The sequence below is a fragment of the Rhinatrema bivittatum genome, chromosome 7 (genome assembly GCF_901001135.1).
Source record: "Rhinatrema bivittatum chromosome 7, aRhiBiv1.1, whole genome shotgun sequence".
NCBI lineage: Eukaryota > Metazoa > Chordata > Amphibia > Gymnophiona > Rhinatrematidae > Rhinatrema > Rhinatrema bivittatum.
Genome location: NC_042621.1, coordinates 95,259,567 through 95,276,987, shown reverse-complemented (window position 1 = coordinate 95,276,987; position 17,421 = coordinate 95,259,567). Strand labels below are relative to the sequence as shown.

The following is a 17,421-nucleotide window of genomic DNA, read 5'->3' as shown; positions in this document are numbered from 1 at the left end:
AGGGAAATTAGATTCCTACAACAAGATCTTGCCTTTTACAGTGTGGGAAACTGATAAGCATGGGGGTAACCTACAAGGCGCAGCAGATATTACCATAAGCTTACTGGGCAGACTGGATGGTCCATTTGGTCCTTTTCTGCCATCATTTCCATGTTTCTATGAAAATAAAAATAACTTGCACACAGTCTATCCTAGAACATATTTTTATAATGTGGCCAGGTTTGTGCTTTTTCCAAATGAGCATACACACTTTCAGGTGGCTGAAAACTCATTACTGTATATGGCTCATCTACATAACTTTTTCAACCCACATAAATGGTGATTAAAGGCCCAATTCATTAACAGGTGAATTTTCAAAGGCATTATGCATGTAAATGTAACATATCTTAGCAATTTTCAAGAGCTATTTGCCTGTGTTAAGTGCACTTAACACGGGTATAATCTATTACCAATTGAATGGCATATACAGTATTGTAGCAAGTTTCAAAAGCTCACTTACACGGATAAAGTGCATTTACACATGTAAAACCCAGTTTTAGGTGTGTAAATGTTTTTTTAAAATCAGGCCCTATGGTTTTTTTCCAATTCTGTGTCTTAATGTATTAGGCCCCAAGTCTTTGAAGAGTTAGCCTTTAAAACAAAAAAACAAACAGAAAAAATCAAGAGAGACAAAAACTCACTGTACCGTTATCTGGCCTTTCCCAGCTGGTTTGCCATTCCCAAGCACAAGCGGCCGTGTGATCTTCTTACTGGAAACAATCTAAAAAAAAGCAGAGAAAATAGAAAAGATGCTGTAATCACCTGGAAGGACAGGTAGCATGTGATTACTTGCTATCGTTTGCTCCACTGATAAGTGTACGGCACCCTGGACCACCCCTGACTTATCTGGTTAACTTCTTAGCCACATAAAATGTTAGCTGGCTAAATCTAGGGTGGATAGACTAGGTTAGGGCTGTTTCAGCTTGGAGAAAAGACGGCTGAGGGGGGATATGATAGAGGTCTTTAAGATCATGAGAGGACTTGAACGAGTAGATGTGAATCCGTTATTTACACTTTCGAATAATAGAAGGACTAGGGGGCACTCCATGAAGTTAGCAAGAAGCACATTTAAGACTAATCTGAGAAAATTCTTTTTCACTCAATGCACAATAAAGCTCTGGAATTTGTTGCCAGAGGATGTGGTTAGTGCAGTTAGTGTAGCTGGATTCAAAAACGGTTTGGATAAGTTCTTGGAGGAGAAGTCCATTAACGGCTATTAATCAAGTTTACTTAGGGAATAGCCATTGCTATTAATTGCATCAATAGCATGGGATCGTCTTAGTGTTTGGGTAATTGCCAGGTTCTTGTGGCCTGGTCTGGCCTCTGTTGGAAACAGGATGCTGGGATTGATGGACCCTTGGTCTGACCCAGCATGGCAATTTCTTATGCTCTTATGAAAGAGCTAGTTAAAGCCAAAAGGGCTTTGTTAAAAAAATAGAAAGCAGACCCAAATGAAGAAAATAGCCAAGAACCTAAGCATTGGTCAGTTAGATGTAAAAAAAAAAAAAAAAAAGTGGTAAGAAAGTACATGAGAGAATTTGAGAAGAAGCTTGCCAGAGAGGCAAAAACTAATAATAAAAACTTTTACAAATACATTCAAAGCAAAAAGCCTGTGAGGTAATCAGTTGGACTGTAGATAACCTTGGGGTAAAAAAGGTACTCAGAGAGGACAAGGACAAGGAAACAGCAGAAAAACTGGATTAATTCTGTGTCTCAATCTTATCTGAGGGGAATGTTGGGAATAAACCCACATCTGAAACATTATTTAATGGTGCTGATTCTGAGCAACTAAAACATATTCTACCTCTGTGATAATGGAGGATGTAATAGATCAAATTGACAAAGTAATTAGTAACAAATCACCAGGACCAGATAGCATCCACTCTAGAATTCTAAAAGAACTAAAAAAATTAAATTGCAAACCTTTTATTATTGTTTCATCCTGGTAAACTGTCTCAAATGAGTGCAGGTTATAAATTGTATAAATAAATAATATGTAACCTATAATTTAAAACATATACCAACACCTGATGACTGGAGGGTCACCAATGGGATGCTGATTTTTAAAAAGTGCTCCAGGAGCGATCCAGGAAACTATGGACCCTTGAGCCAGATATCAGTGCCAGGCAAAATAGTAGAAGTTATTCTTAAAATCAAAATCACTGACCATATAGATAGACATGGCCTGATAGGGAAGAGTCAACATGGTTTTAGCAAAGGTAAATCTTGCCTTAATCTTTTAGATTTTTTTGAAAATGTAAAAAAACATGTAGATAAAGGTCAGCCAGTTATTATAGTGCATTTGGATTTTCAGAAGGTATGTGACAAAGTCCTCCATGATAGACTCCTCAGGAAATGAAAAAGTAATGGGGTAGAAGTCAGGAAGTGGTTAAAAGACAGAAAACAGAGAGTAGGACTAAATGGGCAGTTTTCCAAATGGAAAAAGTTAATTACTGGAGTGCCCCAGGGATTGATATTAGAATCTGTACTGTTTAACATAGTCATAAATGATCTGGAAAAGGGAATGATGAGTGAGGTGATCAAATTTTCAAACACAAAAATATTCAAAGTTGTTAAAACAGTAGCGGATTATAAGGAACAGAAGAAAGACCTTGTGAGACTAGGAAAATGGGCATCTGAATCGCAGATTAAATTTAACGTGGAAAAGTGCAAATTTATGCACACAGAGAAAAATATTCCCAAGTACATTTACCCATTGTTTGGATTACTTACCTGGTAATCCCCTTTTCCTTAGTGTAGACAGATGGACTCAGTACGAATGGGATAGTATCCGCGTGCTAGCAGTTGGAGACGGATCTGACGTCAGCACGGGGTATATAGCCCCACAGGAAGCGCAGCGATTCAGTAATCTTCCTTGCAAAAGCTGTTATGGATGTGTGTACTGACGCTCAGTGAAAAGTGAAAAGTGAAAACAGGATTCCCCTGACCAATTGACAGTGGCTGGAGACCGCCAGCACTCACAACCGGAAAGCGCAGAGACTGGTAGAGTGTACGCACGTATGGAAACAAATGCCCGGCGTACCCGGAACCGGTGAAACCAATGTACACAGGCAGCTGGGCGGGATGCTGAGTCCATCTGTCTACACTAAGGAAAAGGGGATTACCAGGTAAGTAATCTCAACATTTCCTGGCGTGTAGCCAGATGGACTCAGTACGAATGGGATGTACAAAAGCTTTACTCCCCGCCGGGGCGGGAGGCTGCCTGAGGACCATATAGTACCGCCCTTGCAAAAGCAGAGTCCTCCCTGGCCTGGACATCCAGACGGTAGAACCTGGAAAAGGTATGAAGGGAGGACCACGTCGCTGCTTTACAGATTTCAGTCGGTGACAGCATCCCGGATTCAGCCCAAGATGCTGCTTGCGCTCTGGTAGAATGAGCCTTAACCCGAAGAGGCGGAGCCTTCCCAGCCTCCACGTAGGCTGCTCTGACAACTTCTTTAATCCAGCGGGCAATGGTGGGCCGAGAGGCTGCGTCACCTTGCTTCTTCCCGCTGTGTAGGACGAACAGATGGTCCGTCTTTCGCAGGTCCTGTGTCACGTCCAGATACCTGGGCAGCAATCTGCCAATGTTGAGATGGCGTAATAAACAGCCTTCTTCAGATTTCTGCAAACCTACCGTGGTAGGCAAGGAGATAGTTTGGTTAAGGTGAAACTGTGAAACCACTTTAGGGAGAAAAAGAGAAAATTTAAAGTAGACTTGGAAAGCACGCTGAACCAGCGTGCAGGCACTCCAAACTGCTTTGGAGACGGAAATTACTGACTCGCTGCGCTTCCTGTGGGGCTATATACCCCGTGCTGACGTCAGATCCGTCTCCAACTGCTAGCACGCGGATACTATCCCATTCGTACTGAGTCCATCTGGCTACACGCCAGGAAATGCTGAGTTTTGTATTAGGAGTCACCACACAGGAAAAGGACCTTACTTTGGATAATATGTTGAAATTATTGGCTCAGTGTGCGGTGGCAGTCAAAAAAAGCAACTAGACTATTAGGAATGATTCAAAAAGGAATAAAGAATAATACAAAAAGTGTTCGTGTAGTTCCTGTCCGTCCATCTCAAAAGGAGACATAGCAGAACTAGAAAATGTACAGAGGAGGGCAACAAAAATGAGAAGGGGAACGGAACGGCTCTCTTATGATGAGAGGCTATGCAGGAAAGGGTCTTAAGCTTGGAAACGAGACGGCTGAGGGAGGACATGATAGAGGTTTATGGGGTCAATATTCAAAGGCATTTAGCCAGATAATTCACAGGTTTCCTAGGTAAATGGCAATTTTTGTGATATTCAGTCATTTATCTGGTGTTCCGAGAGAGTGCCAGGGTGGGGTAAAGTTATCTAACTTAACCAGTTTTCAACTGTACCCAGCTAAGGACTTGATTCACATTGGGGCAGATCTTCAAACTTGCGTGCAGGCGTAGATTTGTTCGCGCACCGTGGCGTGAACAAATCTACGCCCAATTTTATAACAATTGTGCAACTTGCGCACACCGAGCCGCGCAGGCTTCCTCCGCTCCCTCCGAGGACGTTCTGAAATCGGAGCGGCCTCAGAGGGAACTTTTCTTCCGCCCCCCCCCCCCACCTTCCCCTCCCTTCCCCTATCTAACCCGCCCCCCAGCCCTATCTAAACCCCCCTCTACCATTATTGATGAAGTTACGCCTGCTTCTGGGCAGGCGTAACTTGCGTGCGCCGGCCAGCTGCTGGCACGCCATCCCCTGGCACGGCAGCTGTTCCGGAGGCCTCTGCCCCGTCCCCGGAACGCCCCCGGGCTGGTGCCCCTCCCTCGGCCCCGCCCTCGGAATGCTCCTTTTTCGAAGCCCCGGGACATACGCGCGTCCTGGAGCTTGTGCGCATCGCCAAGCCTATGCAAAATAGGCTCGGCACATGCAGGGGCAGATTTTCTTGGGTTACGCGCGTAGCCTTTGAAAATCTGCCCCTAAGGGTTTTTCTCCTTAGACACAAAATAGGAGAAAAGCCTGTTAATGAATCTGGCCCTAAGTTAGCCGGATAATTTTAGAGCTGCCTTAGAACACACCTAAAGTTATCTGGCAGCCTGTGGCCAAATAACTTGCACCGTTTTGGGGGGGGGGGGGGGGGAGTATATAGGCCTGCGGTCCCCCACCCCTCTACCCCCACTTTTAACAAATGACCCTGCTCAGCTGAACAGGCCCTACCCCCTCCCACATTTCTCAGGAGGCACATTAAAATATTTAGTGGGGTCCATAGGTCGATCTCCCCTCTCCCCCATTCTTCAGAAAATGTCCCAAATTGCCCCTCCTCTCTCTCTACACTACCTGGAGCTGGAGGGTACTTGGGGACACTTTTTAAGGAATCAGGGAGAGGGCAGGAGGAGAACAACCTGAGGACCCCTCCACATATTTGGTTTGGGGATTTTGAGGGATTATTCAATAGGGGGGGGGGGGGGGGGGGGAAGTGAGAGAATCGAGCCACAGGTCCATACGTCACTTTTATTTTCCAAAACAGTGCCATGTAACAGATATTTTTTGGATATATCTGGTTAAGTGGCAAATTATCAGGACACATGCTGAGGGATAACTTTAAAACCTAACTGGTTATATTCAAACATAACCATTAGGTTTTAAAGCTATCTAGCTACATGTAGTTGGATAAGTAAGTACAATATATTTGGTGGGACATTTGTCCCACTGAATATCCAGGGCAAATTGTCCTGCTAATTTTAGCCGGAAAACATGCCCGCTCACTGGCTTATTGGCCCCTATAAAATCACGAGTGGGGTGGAAATGAAACTAAAACGTTATGACATTAACAACCAGGAGAATTAAAACAAATAGTAGAAAGCATTTTTTCACTTGACGCACAATCAAGCTGTGGAATCTGTTGCCGGAAGATGTGGTCAATGTGACTAGCATAGTTGGGGTTGAAAAGAGGTTTGGACAAGTTGCTGTAAGAAAAGTCCAGGCAGACTAAAGAAAACGATTGCCATCTCTTTGAGTGACTAACAGGAAATAGGTCTGCCTTATGGAACCTGCCTGGTACTTCCAACCTGGATTGGCCACTGTCGGAGACAGGATGCTGGGCTTCATGGACCTTAAAAAGTGCCATGCAGGATCAGATTTTGTTCTTATGATGTCAGAAAGACCCATTCAATCTGGACAGTTATTCTGTTCTAATTAAGGATACGTTTCCACTACTGGCCACCAAGTGTGGCCACCTGCAAGTTTTATCCTTGTCCAAGACAGTTTTTGTGTCTCTCTCCTTTGTACTCAACCATCCAGGGTAGAAGAGCATACAGAATCCCCACCCCAGTTCCCTCCATCACCCACTTGTCCCATGACTATTTCAAATCTGAGGAATAATCTAAATGGCCAACAACACTAGCATGACCATTATTGGAACATCCGACCACCTAGGTCCCTGTGTAGCCTGCCAGACTGACCTGGCTACATGAGCACCTGCGTTTCCGCTAGGACTTCTGGCTATTACAGGACTTAGTCTGCCAGACAGGCCCAGTTACTGTTTTTACTCCTTCGTCACAATCTAATCTAAATAGCTACCATTTCTAGTGAGCTTCCCAAGTTTCCAGCATAGCCTGCCCAAGAGAGCTGGCTATGCAAATATCTTCATTTCCACTAGGCCTTCTAGTTATTATTGAATTTACATTGTAGCCTGCCAATCAGACCCAGCTGCTAGTTGATTCTACCACTGCAACCTGCCAGACAAATCTGGGCATGTGACTGCATGTGTTTCTGCTAGGACTTCTAACATTTTATATTAGTCACATTGCCATGCATTCTGGCAGCGCCAACACTCATTGTCTGAATCAGGCAAGTATGAGTATATGCTGCTATTTTATCCTTTTCTACTCTTCACTTTTAGCAATTAATTATCCTCGATGTTTACCCTATGCCCTCTTAAACGCCATTAATTTTTTAGCCGTCACTGGCCATCCCATGGAAGGCATTCCCTTTTCATGAAAATATATTTCCTTACAATTTCTCCCTAGCCTATCCTCTCAGAGCCTGATATCATGACCCCTTATTTTAGAACTTCCTTTCCCTTTAAACGGGCTTGACTCCTGTGCATCATTAATACTTTTCAGGTATTTCCTGTCTCTACCATATCTCTTCTATCTTGCCTCCACTAGTGTACATTTAGATTTCTAAGTCCAATCTCGTAGGGTTTTTGATGCAGACTCCATACCATTTTGGTAGCCTTCTCTGGTTTGCCTCCACTGTCTATGGTCCTTCTGGAGGTAAGGCCTCCAGACCACAAGTGAGACCTTTCTAATGGCCTGTACAGTGGCATGATCACCTCCTCTATTCTACTAGTTAATCCTCTCTTTTTGAGTCCTTCCAGCTCTGGCCACCATCTTGCTGCATGGTTTCCCTACCCCGAAATGATCAAATATAATCATGCAGAGGTCTCTTTCCTGTTTCTTGGACATCAGCATCTCTCCCCTTATGTACTGCTCTTCTGTACGCAAAATGCCTAACTTTGCTTTTTTTTTTTATTTTTTTTATAAACTTAACTGCCAAATAGCCGACGATTCATGAAGCTTTCCTAAATTACTTCTCATGCCTTCTTCTCCTTCAGGTGTATCCACTATGTTGCAGATATTAGTGTCATCCACATGTAAGCTTTTCCCAAAAAGTGTCTTTGCAGACTCATATCTATGATGACAGTGAGGAGGAGCACGTTAATGCTCAGACATTTTCCACTGGGAGTTGTCTTAAGAGTGAGGGAGAGGTTTCTCCATGGCAGAGGAGCCCACAAATTTCTCTGTTCTTTTTGTCCTGGCTCTCCTCCAGGGAAGATGGCTGAGGCTCAAGGTCGGAATCCTCAGGCCTTCCAGGAGGGGAAGTAAAGTTCGGAGTCCAGTGAGACTCGGAGTGAAAGAATCCAGATGTGATCCTTGTGAGAAGGGAGTGAGCACTAAACTCTTTGCTGTGGAAGTTATCTTATCTGTCTTAAGAGGTGAATTTACTTTCTTAAGCAAAGGATGCCTGCCTGGCATATACGCTTGCCCCAGGGAGGCTGATGTAATAAGACATCAATAAAAATCAGCACTACATTTTTGGCACTGATTTTTTGTTTTACTAGCCCAGTAAATATCAACTTTACTTTTGATGTAACAAGGAAGTGAGGTGCATAGTGCACAATAGTTAAAATTGTGCATTAAATCGGAAGTAAAATTGAGCACTGAAATGGGAAAGCAAGTTTGCTTAACTGTAAATTGGGTTCTCTGTAAACAGCAAGAAGAATCAGCCATGGCGCATGGGTGAGGTCACCTGACAGTACTGCCATCGAGCCAGCTTTCAGAGCTTACTAAAAGTTGTACTGAACATGTGCAAGAGTCAGTGGCACGTGGTGACATTTATAGCAGGAGATTCAGTCTCACATCCATCCCCCCACCCCAAGTCACCAGCAGTATTACTCGTTCAGTTCCCTCTCCTCCAGGTTTCTTGCAATCTCACTCCCTCAACCCCTTCTCCTCAGGGCAGAAGATATTTGGAACCCATAAGACAAGGGCTTAAGATATTTGGAACCCATATGACAAGGGCTTAGCCCTCAGAAAGTCATGAATAAGGAATTACAATATAGCAAACCTCCTATACCAAAACACTGCTCAAGCAACAACAACCCTATCTATGAAAAACAACATTGCAATTAAAACACCAGGCCCTAAACACCAATACACCTCCTATTAGGAAAACAGAACATGTCAGTTTGCCTAAAAATATCTGTAAAATAATAATATGTGTCCAAAAATATTGTACAATAAGCTTTTAAAACTACATAGATCTCTTCTTCAGATGTCAGATCAGGGACATTCACAAGACAGGCTCACATACAGTATTTTTTGGATAGCACTTAAGCACAGTCCAATGTAATCACAGTCTGCCAAGACTACAGTTTACCCTAAAAAACAAATCAACCATATCAAAACAACACTAACTCCCAGAACTCAAACAGTTACCACTATACCCAGGAAAGAGCAGCATGGCAAATATTATAGTAGGCCCTAGAAAACCAATATACCTCCTATTGAAAATAGAACAAGCCAGACTGCTATAGACCCCTAACTCAGAAATTACTCACTAGCACGAGGTTACACTGGAAGACTGACCAACAATAAAATCAAGAAATATATAACATCAAACATAATAATAAAACAATACTAATAAAAAGAATAAATATTTCAAGGCAGCTGATGAATAGAATATTCAATCATTTCAATCTCATAAAAATGTTTATAAAGTTCCCAAAACACCAATATAATATTTCAAAAGAGCAGACACATTGATCATCATCCAATAATGAAACTGATAAAAATTAAAAGCCTCCTGCTCTCCATACATGCACGCTCAAGTGATTTCACTCACACACCCTCTCTTTGTCTTACACACACACAAATGCTCACAAAGTGCACTCCCCTCCCCAGCTATTATACACATGGTCCCAAGCTCCTCACCCCACCTAGTCCCAGCAGTCTTGCTCACCAGCCCCATCCAGAACCCCCAGTAACCAGCAGTCTTGTCCCTAGCCCCCTCTCCTCACCCAGATGCCCCCAGTTCCCCAGCAGTCATACTCCCAGCCTCTCCAGTTCCCAGCAGTCATGCCCCTCAGTCCCCTCTCCTCACCCAGCTCCCCCAGTCCCCAGCAGTCTTGTTCCACAGCCCCTCCCCTCTCCCTCCAAGATCCCCATCATGCTCCCCAGATCCTTACCCCATCCCCCAGCAGTCATGCCCCCCAGTCCCCTCTCCTCACCCAACTCCCCCAGTACACAGCAATCATGCTTCCCAGTCCCCTCTCCCCACCCAGACCCCCAGTAGTCATGTTCCCTAGCCCCCTCTCCTCAACCAGACACCCCACCCTAGACTGCTTCAGCCCCCAGAAGTCATACTCCCCAGTTTCCTATCCTCACCCAGCCCCCCAGGTATCTTATTCTGCATCCCCTACCCTCCCAGTCATGCTCTCCAGTCCCCTCTCTCCATCCCCAGTAGTCATGCTCCCCAGTCCCCTCTCTTCACCCAGTCCCACAGCCTCTTCCCTCCAAGACTCCCCTTGTCATGCTCCCCAGTCCCATCTCCCCATCCAGAACCCCAAGTAGTCATGTTCCCTAGCCCTTCTCCCCACTTAGACCTCCTCTAGACCCCTGCAGTCTTGTTCTCCAGCCCCCAACAGTTTTGCTTCCCAGCCCCTCCCCCTTCCATTCTCCAGTCTTGTTCTCCAGCCTCCCTTCTTCTCTCACTGTCATTCATAGTTCACTGAACCTGTTCTCAGCTCAGTTCAAACACTGGTACTGAGATCCTAGAACAAATAGCTGCATAGCATTTACTTATCCACCTACTGCCTGCTCTTGGATCCACATGGGCATAGAAGCTAGCTCAGAGTCTGAAGGTGTCCCATCCCACACTCCCTGTCTGCCTGTTTTTCACGTGGGGTAGAAGGCGGGACCTTCTTCAAGCCGAAGCAAAGCCCCGCCTTCTACTTCATGCTGTGCTGCTGCTTCAATCAGTTCCAGAGCTGCCACTTGCCTGCATCCAGTCCCCATGATTGGTCCCACCCATGAGGCCCCCTACCTGCTCTGCTCGAACCTTCTTTTTATTGGCTCCTTCTGAGGTACAGGCTGCTGTTCTATTGGTCGCAGAGACATGCAGCTGAAAAAAATAATTAATAAAGAAGGTCCAAAGCTGGGGATTCATTGGCAAGAATTCCCATGTGCGCATACTACCTTGTGAGTCCCTCAGTCTCTTCCATAGCTTAGAGTGACTTTGTAGGCAACCCTGTTAAGAAAAAAACTGTAGCTATGGGGAATATGAAAATAAGTGCCTGACTTTGCTTACTCTTCATGCCAAAGCGATAGCAACAAAAAACACCAACTTCCAAGTGAGAAACTTCATTTCCACCATCTCAAAAGATTCAGAGGAAGGTTTCATGATTTGAGGTAGACTATGTTGAGGTCCCAAGGAACTGGAGGCTTAGAATGCAATAGACTTTTCATGGACAAGCGGGCCGATACAGTACAGTGCGCTCCGACGGAGCACACGGTTAACCTGCCATTGGACGCGCATTTTCCCTTACCCCTTAATTCAGTAAGGGGTGAAAAACGCGCGTCCAACCTGCCGAACCTAATAGGGCCCTCAACATGCAAATGCATGTTGATGGCCCTATTAGGTATTCGCGCACAATTCAGTAAGTAAAATGTGCAGCCAAGCCACACATTTTACTTTCAGAAATTAGCACCTATCCAAAGGTAGGCGCTAATTTCTTCGGGCACCGGAAAAGTGCACCGCGGACTTTACTGAATTGGCCCATTTGATAAAGGTGGAAAGAGATTGGAGCCCATTGCAACTGCTCATTATATACTGCACTGGGGCTGAGGTGAACCTTCACTGAAGAAGTACGAAGGCCTGATGATGAAAGGAAGGATATTAAAGCAAGTCCCTCACCATCCTTCTGGCAGTGGCGCAATGCTTTACATAATATGATGTTTATAGAATCCTTGGCTGCGCATACTTCTTTTCCATGTAAGAAAAGGTTACTTGGGACAAATATATGCAGAGCCTATCCAGCAGAGCTCGGAGTTTAATTTTGAATAGTTTATAGAGTGGTTACAAAGCCCACTGGGTTTGTCATCATGTGGAGAGGTAGCACTTTATACCCTCATATTTAGTTGGTATGAATGTGGGCTTGAGATGTGAGGTGGGGAATTGGGTGTTGTATTGTTTGGGAATTATACCTGCTAATGTGGTTTGGATATACAAGAAAAAAGACATCTGGACCAATCTACCTTATAAATGGGCTCTGACCGACGGCCCGCAAATGCGCAGTAGAGAGCAGCTCTACCGCGCATGTGCGGGCCAGCACGTTGGTCAGAGCCGTGCGTGCCCGAAACAAAAAACATGGCGGTGGGGCCCGCAGGAGCAGCGGCGGCCGCGAAGCTGGAGCGGGAGGAGGAGCAGAGGCGCCGCGCGCGAGTGACAACCCCCCCCCCCCCCCCCGAGATCTGCCGGCAGGAGAAGCAGCGCCGCGCGCGCGCGGAAAGCAGCGGCGCCGCTCGCGAGTGACACCCCCCCCCCCCCGAGATCTGCCGGCAGGAGCGGCAGGAGAAGCTGCGCCGTGCGCGAGTGACACCCCCCCCCCGAGAGATCTGCCGGCAGGAGCGGGAGGAGAAGGTGGTGAGAGAGAGAGAGGGAGGGAGGGGAGGTGAGAGAGAGGGAGGTGAGAGAGGGGGAGGGAGGTGTGAGAGAGAGGGAGGGAGGTGAGGGAGGTGAGAGAGAGGGGAAGGGAGGTGAGGGGGTGAGAGGGGGAGGTGAGGGGGTGAGAGGGAGGTGAGAGGGGGGTGAGAGGAGGGAGGGGTGAGAGGAGGGAGGGGTGAGAGAGTGAAGGAGGAGGGAGAATGAGGGGGAGGGAGTGGGAAGGAAATGGACCGAGCCCGTTGTTACGGGCTTAACGGCTAGTTTATATATAAATAGTTACTCCTCGAATGTTAGGGGTTTGGTAAAGGGGTGGGGGGGAAATTAAAAAATTAAAAAAAAGAAAGAACTCTGGTTGGTTGCATCTAATGATGGATGCTGGACTTGCTTTGTTATAAGATTGCTCTTGCTGTTATCACCGGTGTTTCTTGATAAGTATCTTCCTTTTTCATGCATGTGATATCTTTATTACAATAACAAAACGACATTTAAACAAAGCAAATCCTTGGGCCATAGGAAAAGGGACACAGCTTGCTGGTTCCACTCTGTCTTCCATCTAGATGCCCAGTTCCTCAGTCTGGCAAGGTTCTTCTGCAGCTCCTCACAGTGTGCTTATATTTTAAGTGCTTGAATATTCTGTGTGTCATCTGCACTTATTGCTCCCTTTCCCAGATCATTAATGAATAAGGTAAACAACACCGCCCTCACAGTACAGATCCCTGAGGCATTCCACTATTCACCTCTCTCCTTTGAGAAAACTAACCATTTAGTCTTATACTGTTTCCTATCTGTTAATTAGTTACAAATCTATATTACCTCCTATCCCATGACATTTTAATTTTCCTTGGAGTGTCTCAAAAGAGACTTTATCAAATGCTTTCTGAAAATCCAAATACACTATTATTGACTGGGCACCTTTATTCTAATAGGTTTAAAAGGCATGACATTTTTGCTAAATCCAGGCTGGCTTTTCCACATTAAACTATGTTTATCCATATGACCTGTAATTTTGTTCTTGACGATAAGGTCCGCCATTTTATTTGGCACCGATATCAGGCTTGAACCTCCCCCACACCACCCTTCTAATGGCCCAGCTGAATCCCTCACAGGTTTCTTGTTTTAATGTACTTGAAAAACTTATTATTAGCTTTTGCCTTTTTGGCAAGTATCTCATCAAATCCTTTCTTGGCCTGCTTTATAAATGTGTTATATCTAATTTGGCAGTGGCTATGTGCCTTCCTACTTTCTTCATTAGGTCCTGCTTTTCATTTCTCAAAAGAGTTTTGGCTTTGATAGCCTCTTTCAGAGCATCAATTAGTCATGCTAGCAGACACTTTTTCTTCTTTTGCTCTTTTTTAATTTGTGCAAAACATTTTATCTGGGCTTCCAAGACAGTGATTGTAGACAGTCTTCATACCTCATGTAGATTTTTTTATCCTCTCTTTTTCTTCTTTTAGTTTCCTTCCGACTAGTTTCTTAATTTTATCATAGACTGCCTTTTTAAAGGTACATGATATAAAGTAGTTTTATTTATTATTTTCCCTCCAATGATTATCTCAAATTTGACTTCATTATGATCATTATTGACAAGTAAGATGTAAATCTTTCAAGAATTTTACCATCAGTCCCACATGCCTTCAAACAATATAGTAGAATGGCATCAAAGCATGAAAGAAATACCTCTGTGTTAAGTGATTTTCTAAATCCCAAATGATAAGGATCTAAAATTTTATTATCCTGAATAAACTGTTCTAACTGACAAAGGACAGATGTCTCAAAGATCTGGAAAGAAACAATAAAGAGGATATAGGACAATAATTTGATAAATCATGAGGAATTAAATCTGACTTTTTCTCTTTAACAATGGGCAAAGTGAAGCATGCTTTAGGACAGAAGGCAGACTTCCTAACTTCTTTCAGTGTGGGAGAGATTTGCAGTCTTTGTGACGGTCAGTAAAGTTATGTCTTTAGACACTTTTCAGGACAGAGTTCTGACAAGGGCTGGGTGAAAATGCAGAGGTATTCATTGAACTGATAATTTGCTCAAACTCAGATGTTGTCATGAGCTGAAATTTGCCCCAGATTACAGACCCTGGGCCACATCCTTCTCACACACAATTAAAAATTATGCATTTATAGTAACAAATTTTACATGAAAAGGAACATCAAAAGTACAGTTTTCTGACAAAAAATATCACTTACATGTGTATTATATTTACAGGCACTAAACAGAAATTTCTGGTATTAACCAGAAAATTCTGCAAAAGTGACACCTGAAACCATATGGAATTAGGCCTATTGTAAAGCATGTTGGGTGTGGCTTTGGCTCTCAGAAAGCCATGAGTAAATGGAATTACAATATAGTAAATTTCCTATATGAAAACAGCACTAACTGCCAGTACGCAAACAGTAATAACCCTACCTATGAAAAGGCAACACTGCAAATATTACACCAGGCCCTAAAACACCAATATACCTACTTTAGGAAAACAGAACAAGTCAGGTTGCTATAGATTCCTACAAAGGAACTACACAGTAGCAGAATATTTCACTTTGGTCACACATGTAGAAAACAGACAGATCCTCATCAAATACAAAATAAAGAGATCAAAGTATAAATAAAAACAAACAAATAAACTGAAATGGAAACCGCCACAAGTCAGAATCTGTATGCAGTACAACAAAAGGAAAATAGAAACATCACTTTTCCTCATTAAACATCAAACAATAAAATACAAAAACAAACATCATAATAGTAAAGCCATACTCATAAAAAGAATATTTCAAAACAGTTGCCAATGACTACAAAACTCATAAAAAAGTTCTTTTAATTTCCCACACACCAATAAAATATTTCAAAGCTGAAGACCCATCAAATAACACCCAAATATTAAAACTAAGGATAAAAAATATGCCCTGCTTACCATACTTGGAATCTTTAGAATCCAGTCACCCTGAGACTGTCATGGATTAGTCAGGGATGGGAGATACACACATACATTATGGGGTAGATTTTCAAACCGCGCGATTTGGCGTACTTTTGCTGGCGCATCAGGCGCAAGCAAAAGTATGCGGGATTTTAGTAGATACGCGCGTAGCCGCTAAAATCCTGGATCGGCGCGCGCAAGGCTATCAATTCCGTATAGCCGGCACGCGCCGAGCCGCGCAGCCTACCCCCGTTCCCTCCAAGGCCGCTCCGAAATCGGAGCGGCCTCGGAGAGAACTTTCTTTTGCCCTCCCCTCACCTTCCCCTCCCTTCCCCTACCTAACCCACCCACCGGCCCTGTCTAAGCCCCCCCCCTTACCTTTGTCGGGGGATTTACGCCTCCCGGAGGGAGACGTAAATCCCCGCGTGCCAGCGGGCCGCTAGCGCGCCGGGACGCAACCATGCCCCCAGACCGTAGCCACGCCCCAGGAACGCTCCCGACACGCCCCGAAAACGCCGCGCGGTTTGGGCCGGCCCCGACGCCCCCCTCAGAAAACCCCGGGACTTACGCGAGTCCCGGGGCTCTGCGCGCGCCGGTAGGCCTATGTAAAATAGGCTCACCGGCGCGCAGGGCCCTGCTTGCCTAAATCCGCCTGGATTTGGGTGGATTTAGGCGAGCAGGGCTCTTAAAATCCGCCCCTATATATATATATATATATATATATATATGAGAGAGGAGAAAGTAATGGACAATCCAGGCCTGTTGCCAATAAGCCCTGGGAACTCCCTATAGTGTTAGTGCAGTCCAGGTTAGTCTATAAGGAGAGGTACCATTCAAAGGCAGCCCCTCCATTTGAGTGAGTTGTTACGGGCAGCCCCTTGGAGAGATGTTATAGCAGCACTGTCTATGGCTCTGGGGGCAGTGTGAGTTGATTTTGAAGTTAGAGGAGGCGTTTGGAGTTTTTCCTGTTTTGAATTTTTGGGCCTGGTGGGAGGGTCTGTGAGTTGGGACAGGGATCTACCTCTCTTTTCCATTCCCTGGTGGGGGGGGGGGGGGGGGGGGGGGGGGGGGGGGGGTGGGGAGGTCTGTATCCTGGGACTATTTTGGGCTTTTGGAGAGACTTTTAGTTTGTAGGAAACCTGGAGAAACCCTGCGCATGGACCTGGGCTCAGCTCACAGGGAGCCCCGTGTCTGGGGCTGCCCCGCGTTAGGCAAGACCTGCCCCTCTGCGCCCTCAGAGAGGATGGAGGAGGTGGGGACCCGGTGCCAGGATCAGTTTGGGAAAGAAGATTTTTTTTCGTAAGAAGATCTGGGAGGAGGTTTTGGCTGCCCCTCTTCTTGCCCCATCAGAAACCTAAGCCGCTGTTCCAACTGGATCCCTCTCATCAGGGATTCGTCTGAACCAAGAGAATACTGAAACCCAGCTAATTGTGAGTAAAGAAATAATTAAGATCATCAAAGATACCCAACAGGAGCCTTCACCCTGGGGAGAGAGGTTTGGGCTCTCTGTGCAGAGACAGTGACTTTCTAGTGTTTCCAGTTTAGAAGAGGTGCCCTGCCCATCTGAGGGATATCCTGACTATCTGGGCACTCTACGTTTTCCCTAAGGGTAGAAGTTCCCTTGTCCTGCATAGATAGAGGAAAAGAGACTGTAATAGACAGACAGAGAAATCCTGTGGTGCTGAGGATTAAGTTTAAATTGTGTCATTTTCATCTGACGTTTTGCAACAGTAAAGAAGTTTGATTTTGGACACTAACCGAGTGACTCTCCTGTGGTTATTGGCAGGCAATGGCATACTAAGGGGGAGGCGAGGGGGCGGGGGTTAGGGGGGGTGTTTGGAGTGCCATTGCCACCAGCAGCAAAGTCCTGGGGCAGTGTGGAGCAGTGACATGCTGGCGGGGTTCCCACGCCCCGCCAGCAAAAGCAAGCTCCTGCAGAAGTAGAGGCCAGTGGCAGAAGACAAGGCCCTGCAGGGCTGCCGGTGTTTCCTGGGAGCCAGCGGCAAATGGAGAGGCTTGCTGTGCAGCCAGCGGCCAAAACATGGCCCAGTGATAGTAAATGCCAGTGTATGAGATGGGTGTGCATGAGAGGGATGTGTGTATGAAAGGGTGCCTGAGTGTGTGTTTATGAGGGTGTGTGTATGAGACGGTGATTGTAGATAAGAGTGAATGAGTGTGTCCCTGTGTGTGTGTGTATATATATATATATATATATATATATGAGAGGGTGCCTGTATTCAAGCTGGGTGGGGTGAG

General features: G+C 45.2%; 1 protein-coding gene across 4 annotated transcripts in view; it reads right to left on the bottom strand.

Annotated features, from left to right (window-relative positions):
- Positions 1-17,421, bottom strand: part of CPNE2 (copine 2) — a 455,723-nt gene that overhangs the window by 250,485 nt on the left and 187,817 nt on the right. For all 4 annotated transcript variants that reach the window (XM_029608729.1, XM_029608728.1, XM_029608731.1 and 1 more), the window contains exon 4: positions 686-760. In XM_029608729.1, coding sequence (XP_029464589.1) covers positions 686-760 — 75 coding nt within the window. The remainder of the gene's footprint in view (positions 1-685; positions 761-17,421) is intronic.